The sequence below is a fragment of the Dermacentor variabilis genome, chromosome 2 (genome assembly GCF_050947875.1).
Source record: "Dermacentor variabilis isolate Ectoservices chromosome 2, ASM5094787v1, whole genome shotgun sequence".
Classification (NCBI taxonomy): domain Eukaryota; kingdom Metazoa; phylum Arthropoda; class Arachnida; order Ixodida; family Ixodidae; genus Dermacentor; species Dermacentor variabilis.
This window is the reverse complement of record NC_134569.1, coordinates 47,286,106-47,295,256: the sequence shown is the minus strand read 5'-3', so window position 1 is coordinate 47,295,256 and position 9,151 is coordinate 47,286,106. Positions and strand designations below refer to the sequence as shown.

The window sequence follows — 9,151 nt, the reverse complement described above, 5'->3', positions numbered from 1 at the left end:
CAAAATGGTGGCGCAGCAATAAGTGACCTTGCCCTGGCGTCTGGAAGGAAGGAAACAAACTACAGGAACGGAAGAAAACGTGCTTCCTTTCACGGGCGACAACGTAAAAAAGAAAGGAAGGAAGAGCAGCAGCTGCTACGGCGACGACCACGCCTAGGGTTGATGGGCGCGCCCGGTACGCGGTCGCCGACGTCGAGGTGGGTTCAAATCGGGCTCGGGCTCATTTCAGGAACGGGGAAGCTCTGCACGCACACGCGCTTCGCGAGGAGTCTGCGCAGTCGTCGACGAGGAACGTTCTGCGCCGCAATTTCGACGCCCTACAGAACACTAAGTTCCGGGCAAGTGCTGCTGGCGGTATGGGAAACAAGGTCGTCACTTTCACGGACGAACAACTCGAGGATTATCAGGTGAGGACGGCCGCGGCTAGGCAGCGAACTTTTAATGCGTTATCATTCTTAGTGTATTTCATGCACTTCCCGGGGGACGAAGGTCTATCTGTCTAGCTAGCTATCTACGTATGTTTATATATATATATATATATATATATATATATATATATATATATATATATATATATATATATATATATATATATATATATATATATATATATATATATATATATATTAATCCACGAACCTCTTTCATGCCGGCGAGGGTCACTGCAGATGCGGGACTCGGTAGGCACCGCTGTTCGAAGAAAATATTTGACACCGACTTGGAACACCGAGTATGTGTGACGCTATCTATGCTGGTCTTCAATGAAACTCTTTGATGTCAACTTTGGTCCCTGGGAATGTGCCTGCAGGTGTGTGGCGCTCTTCAATGAACGTCTCTGACCCCAACTTCGGTAACTAGGTATGTGCCACTGGGAGTGTGCCTAACTTGTCTCCGATGCTGGACGCAATCAAACCCGTGTCACACGGGTTCCTCGAGGACAGCAACCCGACGCATTAGCCGGCTGCGCCACAAATGCACTTTCTTTCAAAGAAAGCCCTTCACGCCAGCGCTTTAGGTAGCTGCGCCGTGAATGCACTGGGTATCTGCCGCTCTTCGATGAACCTCTCGCCAACTTCGGTCGCTGAGTACGGGCAACTGAGTGTAGCGTAGGACAAGCGAGGGAACAATTCTCAGCTTTCGCCGGCACCGGCGCCACGCTTCTAGTCTTGGAGGCCCCGCGCGGACTTCTCGGCAGCGCGTCGAGAAAGGAGCGCGGGAGAAGAGCCCGGTTGCCGCATGAAGCCTTTCTAAAGCGTTCGCCCGCACCGGTGGGCCATGCATTTCGAAGGCCACGTGCAGGCGTCGTGCAGCTAGATTTCGTTGAGTGTTGTTAGAGAAGCGCGAAAGAGGAGTCGCATAGTAGTGCACGACTTCTACATAACCCGTTTCGACGGTGACGATACGGTGCGTCGTTACACTGATTCAATGCTAAACGCATTACCGTCGACAGTCATCGTGAGATGGGTTCTGCCAAATGTTCTTTTTTGTTAACGTGCAAAAATCTCGCCTCTTGAAACCAGCGTCAAATCAGTCATAGAATTAAGGTTGCCTTCGTTCAATGTTAAAAGAAGGTAAAGAAAAACAAAAGCGTTGAAGAACAGTAAAAATGGTTAAGCATTCTAAGAATATGCAAGGTCGGTTTGTAAACAAACCAGAGCTAGTTGGGATGCTTGCTCTGCAGGGCTGGTCTCAATTCATATTCTTTATTATATAGGAAAAACGAGAAGATTGGCCAACAGAATGGGGGCTCTATGCCAAAATCTTAGCTAAAGAAATACATTGAATTTCAAAACACTGTCGAAAGCCTACGACGAAATCACCAAACCATGAATGTTAAAATAAAAGAAAACGGAAAGAAAAAAAATAGACCAGGAGGATCGCAACAGACCGGCGGTGGCAGGGTGAGGGACAGATTGAGATGTGACGCTGCGTAGTTTGACGAGGAAGGGGTGGCAACTATCAGGATATTCACAGTTCCTGCTACTGCCGAATGTTCGTGTCTTTATGCTTTTGATGCCCGACTAGCAAGACAACACACACACACACACACACACACACAAACACACACACACACACACACAACAGGTGATATTTTAGGCGACCTTCCTAAACAAAAAGGTTCTTTCAGATTCCCGTAATGTGCGTTAGCATGATCAAGAGCTCAATATTTCTGGAGGGAGAGGGGGGATTGTCATTTGACTAGCTAGTTCAGTGGTTCTCATATATATATATATATATATATATATATATATATATATATATATATATATATATATATATATATATATATATATATATATATATATATCCTTTAAAGAAACATTCAAAAGTATTATTGGTAGCCTTATATGCTGTGATTAATGTATTTCTTTTAAATAAATTAATATTTAAATGTATCTGAGTCATTGAAAAAATTTATATTTAGAGGGCTTATAAGGTAGGGGGGGGGGGTTGGTCATGGTAGGTTTGGTACTGCTAATAGGGCTAATAGGAGTCACGTACTGGAAAATATTGAGAGGCACTGAGTTAGTCAACGTTGAGTGAGCGCGTCAAAATAGATTCGAGCGTAACTTACGAGTGGCATGAACCAAAGCACATCACTAAAATGTACAGATGCCGGTTATTATTGTACAGAACGTAGTAATGTCTAATACAGCACTGTGGTGGGCGGTAGGCCTGCGCATTGTACCAAAAATGAATAAGTGGAAAAGGGAGGGGAAAGAGAAGTCTAAACGAACCCGAATCACATTAACTACAGCGCTCGTGTGAAATTACTGACACCTTTTGACAAATACCGTATATTGCTAATACTGGCCAACTTTTTTTTTTTTTCGCTCGCTGCCGCCATAAAGGACTGCACCTACTTTACAAGAAAAGAAATTCTCAGGTAAGAGCAGAATTCCAATATATAAATCAACCTCGCTCCACAGTTAGAGGAATGGGTTTTTTAGTTGCTTTCTACAGAAAAATGGAAACTCCGCCCACTAACTGGGCACGCTGCACACGCATACTTTAACGCACCTGCAATGCCAAAATTGTGATACTCTGCACAGCAAAAGCTATTCAGCACTATATCACTATACAGGATCACAGTGCGCTCAACGGGAGAATATGAGACGGTCACACAGTGCTGTGTGGTGGCTTCGCAATTGGAAGCACTCATATATAATTCACGCAAGTGTTGACATTACGGCTTCAGTGTGGACAGTTAGGACATCGTAAAAACATAGCGTGAGGCACGTGTAGCGGACGCCGAGCTAACCTAGCTTCTGAAGCTCCGCGAGGGCGGAACAAACGGTTCTCGCAGGATCCAGAAGCGGTTCCGAGAGCTGGATAGTCAGCGGGTTCCCATCGTCATGACCGGGAACGAGGCGCACACGATCGTCGTGCCCATGGAGAAGATCGAGAAGATGTCCGAACTGAAGGTACGCTTCACTGTGCAGCGAAAAACAGAATAGCAGGGAAATGCGTGCGTGCGTGCGTCAGTGGTCGTTGAGATCAGCAGGCATTCGAGTGTTCTGTTAAAGCAACAAGACCTCTTACGTCCCAACCAGTATGACATTTTTTTTTACGCTTCACTTCCGGGCCTCTGAGATCAAATGACAATGAGTAGCCAATAAGAATAAACCGGCGTACAGCCAGCCACCTGCCCGTTTCAGAGTCGGCGCCTGCAAGTTGGTGATTCCGTCCTTCGACGTGTGTTGCAGGAAAACCCGTTCAAGGAGCGCATCTGCAAGGTGTTCTCGCACGACGGCAGCGGTAACATGACCTTCGATGATTTTCTGGACATGCTGTCCGTGTTCAGCGAACCGTCACCGCGCGATGTCAAGGTCTTTTACGCATTCCGCATCTACGGTGAGCACCGCGCACCGCCGTCACTGCGCGGCACCTTTTCTGAAATTGGTCCGTTGAAGTCTCGGTGAAAACTGTATATATAAGTGTATTCACGCTTCAATGGGGGTGTTTATTTATTTATTTACTGCGGATAAGGAATACTGTCAAACATGACTATGAGAAAACACACATGGTCGCGAGAATGTTTCGTTGTACAGATAGCTTCGTTATACACATTGATGAATGTGCCTTTTTTTGCCTCTCAGTAGAGCATGATGTACTTGGCTAATCGTTCTGTAGATTATTTCGTTGCAGCTCAGCTCATTGCAGAGCTGCTTCACTGCAACTGAAACTTATGCAACGTCACTTGAGCGGCAGTGCGACGCCCGAAATATCTTACCAGTAGCATGAATATGGAGCCACTCATGTTTCACAAAACTAAACGCCACAGCTAACACCAGGTTTTCAATGTAGTTGGCTTCGCAATTTTCGTTTGGCGATGTAATAGTATTTATCACCGCTACAGAAATGTGCTGACCGAGACTGCGATGATGGCAATGCAGGGCCTGAGTCAACCGAGACAGACAGGACACTAAACGAACCCTTCGAAATGAACAAACATCCAGTTCTTTCCAAAAATTACGTAGGCCCCGTGCATTACTTTGGTTGTCAGTCAACATTTGGTCCACCTTGTTCAAACTAGACCGTTTAAAGTGCGAACTGCGATGCCGTGCGCCGTCTAAACACGTAACATATCCTCAAATGCCGTGAATTCAGTCTTGAGCGTTTACATTTTATTTTGCTGTGTAAACAGCAAAAAGAAAAAAAGAAAAAAGAAAAAAGAAAAAAATTACCGCAGACGACCGCAGAACATTCGTTATTTGAAGTGCTATGCAGAAGAGCCGGAATTATGGTCAATTCCGAGTTATCCAAATGATTCGGAAGTGGACATTGGTATAGTCATTGGTCCTTGGTATAGAAGTGGAGTCTGGTATAGTCCGGACGAGAGCGGTCCTTAAAAACGGCAAGAACACACGATACCGCAGCGCACTCAATACATAAGTTACCCGGGATAAACAATAATGGAGATGCTTTATAACAGTTCGGCGCCGCCAGTGCCGGCCCAATAATCGCAGCTGCGCGTCAGTCGTACTGTTTACTCGTGAAACGTGTTACGAGAAACCTAACTTTACGGACCATGAAGAAATGTGCTAATGTTAAGCCACTGAAATTACAGGCGCCCTTTGGGACAGATTTTATGTCTCAATATCCATCATTTCATTCACCCGTCGCCAAAGTTCTGCATGGAGATCATGAGTTCCACCAAGCTCAGGCCTTAGATCTTGTCCTTACTTTATTCCGGAAGACGGTTCAGGTAGGACGTCGCGTGCAAAAGCTGGCGCGTGAAGTGGGCCGCAGGTCATGTCACTTCATTTCATTTATTCATACTGTCAGATCTACGTTGAGCTATTTCAGAAGTGGATGTGAACAGTTTTTACAATACACTCAATATTCATTCAGAAGTGAACATATTCCACAAAACAGGAGGGAAAAGTGGAAGTTTTGTCCGAAATGCGAAGCATCGATTGCGACACCAAATTAGTACACAGCAATACGAAGTAAGGATAGTAGTTTTATCGGCCGTATAAACTTGGAAACATTCGCTTACCAACTGAATTAACAAGTATGGTGTCACCGCGCACAAGCAAACATGAACACATCCCACTCGATGAACGCGGACACTCGCTGCAAAACGCTGGACGGTGGTGTGAGCAAGCGTGGCAGCAGCAGCGAGCGAAATGACCTTCCTGCAGTCTATCGCTTGAACGCCAGAGCGGCGAGAACACATCTCACACAAAAGTATGAGCCGTCTGAAGGTTCCTTTCAAGATACGACGCGCGCGACCGTGAAAAGTGCACGCTTGTTCGCGGAGTCTAAGCCCCCCTCCCCCCCCTTTCTCTCCCGCGCTGCCTCCCCGCTTTCCTAGATGTATGGCGCGAGAGATTGAGCCACGATCGTAAGTTCCCCTTGCACCCTATCACGAAATGCGCACTTGCTGCCGGAGCACAACGCCGGTCCTCCTCCCTCCCATCCCTCCACGGCCTTTCGCGCGACGGAAGATGGCGCGTTTGCTCTCCGCTTTCTCCCTCGCGCGCGCCAGATTGAGCCGTGATCGCTGGCTTCCCTCGCGTGCTTTCACTCGCATATACAGCCTACTACGCTCATCGGCGGTTTTATCGCCTTGGACTTTATACGGAACATTACGGCGACGGCGACGGCAAAAATGCACCTGTAGTGTCCATATAATACATATTAGAATAAAAGGTGATTCTCACATAGAAAAGTTATAGCAACAGAAATGTGGTCATTGCGGAGGGATAGAAGGTATCAAATTGGAGATATTATCCAGGAAGATATCTATATAGAATGCGCTACAGTTGTTTCTAAATATCAGCGAAAACACGCCCATCACTGCATATGTGTTCCCCGCTGCAGATTACGACGAGGATCAGATGCTGGGCCCCGGAGACATCGAGAAGGCTACGATAGCGCTGACGCGCTCTGAGCTGACACCCGACGAGGTGCAGATCGTGGTCGAGAAGGTGCTCGAGGAGGCCGACATGGACGACGACGGAAAGATCTCCTTCACCGAATTCGAACACGTCATCACCCGTGCACCCGATTTTATCAGGTGAAATGCGGTCTAACATGATGCACCTGTTGGTTTGCAGACAAAGTGAAACCATCGCGCCGTGAGGCGAGACAAAGTACAGGGCACGAGGAACTCGTGTCGTGTTTAGTATAACGTCGCAGCGAGTGTTGCGATAATTAGGAGACCCCTGCCACTTGCCATTATTAGAGTGACTCTATCTGCCCTAGCCTTAGCTGCATCGACAGCATCTGCCCTGTAACGTATTTTACATCTCAATCTACGGAGTCCCGCTCCCACTGACACAACAGACCTCGCCTGAATAAAGTAAAACAGAAAGAAATGCATCGCTCCTTGATTTTTTATAGGAAATGGAGGATTGAAGCAGGGTTGAAAGCTCAAGTGAATGTGAAAGTTCAACAGGCGCACCTGTTATGCATTGTAGTCATGTTTTGAGGTTGTGTACACTCTTGTTGGTCAGCATCTTCCATTACCGTGCCACATCATTTCTGAGCGGCTGTCACGCGTAGGTTGGCTTAAGATTAGAAGAGAGTCAAGCTAAAGCACATTTCTGCACAGGCTTTGCGAATTTGGTGTATTTCAAGAGGTAGGGAGCGACCTCTTCCTATGCTTGGGTTACTTCGATTACTCTTCCATTGAAATTTTAAGTACCACCATTGATCTTCTTGTTTCTTAGTTATTCTTGAAAAGTTCTCTTTCAGCACGTGGCAGGAATCACAGTGCCGTTCAAATGTCACGTTTAGTGCCCCGCCCCGTTCCCTGCGTCATTTAATGGATTGTCAACGCATTCGAAAGAAATGCAACCGAGGCTCCACATTTTTTTCTCTTTCCTTTTTTTTCTGAAGTGCTAGCAAGAGAAAAACACAGCTCGAACAAAACACCGAGTTTCGTCATTTTCCTTGAATGATGAGCCTTTCCTTCACTTTTAGAGAAAGAAGTTGCTCTTTGCCATGTCTGCTGCGACAGCGACAACCGCGCCTGATGAAGTAGTTTCACCGCAGCAAGAGTGTACGAGCAGTACGGCACGCTTCACAGGAAACAATTAACGTTAATGTAATGCCACAGTTTACACACCCAAGAAAGTTAGAACTTGTCCACCTTTATTTTTGTCATGGATAGTACATTTATACATAAAAGAATGAAATATTATTTGAGTTATAACTTGATTACTATAGTAATTAATTAGTCGGAACTCTCCACAAGCGAAAACTCGCTCCAGCGTATCAAGAACGTTACTGTAAGGTACGTGTTAAGTTCCGAATTCTGAGGCGCAAAACTGATAAGTATATCGGCATTATAGGTTTAGGCATCGCAGGATTAATCAACTATCTACCTGATTTTATCTCAAATACCGCTTACGCTGTAGAAGTACGTGAAACGCGTCAGGGTGTAATTGAAGACCACTAAAGGCAGCAGCTCACAGTGCAATTTCCAGGGATCTGAACTTGCTGAGGAGTCCACTATACTTTTCGGAGACATAAGTGCGTGCGAGGGACAGGGACACAGGACTGCAGATTAACTATTTCTCCATTCATTAAAATCCTTCCGAGTGGACGGTGGAAGCACTTGAGGACACGAAAACCCAATCTAAAAGAGCATAACTCGACTTCACGTGCTCATTTAAGGCAGAGAGCTGGGCTGCTTGGTGGTTATTCGTATAAGGGGACATTGCACTAGCGCGTAAAAAATTTCTGAACGGCTGTCACGCGTAGGTTGGCTTAAGATAAGGAGAGAGTCAAGATAAAGCACAGTTGGCACAAAAATTATTATTGCATCGTTCAGAACGAAACCATAACAAACTAATGTTCTGAAACCCCACGTTAAGCGGTATTTCTCTTGCTGCTACGTAAATTTTTAACCGTGCCCAGAACTGCCGATGGACCAAGTATTAATTATACTCATTGTTAACTACCAGGCTGATTCCTCTGGCCAAACTTAGCGATGTGTCAGAATTTCAACAACAAGATACACTGGCTAATCTTCCGGTCTTTCCTTTTTTTTCTCTCTCATCTCGAACCACAATGTGCCGGCACCAAATGGTGCCTGTAGAGATCACTTGCTACTGAGAGAACCGTTGCGTACTTAGCAATGAAGCGACATAAACCCGCTCGCTCAGATGTAAGAAAACGGAATGCTAGTTTTCTAGCAAAATTATTACAGCGCCAATTCTATCCTCTACACAAGTGTAAGTCAACGAACGAGTCTTTTCGTTTCTTTTGCAGCGCCTTTCACATCAGAATATGAATGTCATCGGGCGGCACAGCACGAAGACGCAGATCTTCGCGATTGCCCTTCTATAGCCAATAGAAGAACATCAGCGAGAGAAGACAAACCACCAGAAAAGTCCATTTTTTGTCAGCACAACGTTGCAGTCAAGAACGACAACTGTCTAATAAAGTATTACGCTACTCGATGGTTGTTTGGCTAACTCAGATATATGAAGCTCTCGGTCGCATACAATGACGCAAGAGTCCCGGCTTCAGGTCACGCAGCAACGTCCACAGCATTCAAGAACGCAGTGGTGATGCTCTGGATGCTAATTCCGCCATCTTGGCTTGCCTAATTCTGTGGCCACATATCTTTCTTGCTTGTCAGAATTTAAAAGCGTTCCGAATACCTCTCACTGGATAGGACCGACACTTCATA

General features: G+C 45.9%; 1 protein-coding gene across 1 annotated transcript; it reads left to right on the top strand.

Moving 5' to 3' along the window:
- The first annotated feature begins 211 nt into the window (after positions 1 to 211).
- On the top strand, positions 212 to 8,918 carry Cib2 (Calcium and integrin binding family member 2). The gene is made up of 6 exons (XM_075679146.1): positions 212 to 407; positions 2,853 to 2,887; positions 3,308 to 3,425; positions 3,708 to 3,855; positions 6,331 to 6,526; positions 8,728 to 8,918. The coding sequence occupies exons 1-6, from the start codon at positions 357 to 359 to the stop codon at positions 8,747 to 8,749; spliced, it is 570 nt and encodes a 189-aa protein (XP_075535261.1). The 5' UTR covers positions 212 to 356; the 3' UTR covers positions 8,750 to 8,918.
- Positions 8,919 to 9,151: the final 233 nt, after the last annotated feature.

Coding starts and splice junctions, on each gene's coding strand:
- Cib2 (XM_075679146.1), top strand. CDS start 357: ATGGGAAACAAGGTCGTCACTTTCACGGACGAACAACTCGAGGATTAT. Junction 3,856..6,330: donor TTACGCATTCCGCATCTACG/GTGAGCACCGCG, acceptor TCCCCGCTGCAG/ATTACGACGAGGATCAGATG. Junction 6,527..8,727: donor CGTGCACCCGATTTTATCAG/GTGAAATGCGGT, acceptor TTTCTTTTGCAG/CGCCTTTCACATCAGAATAT.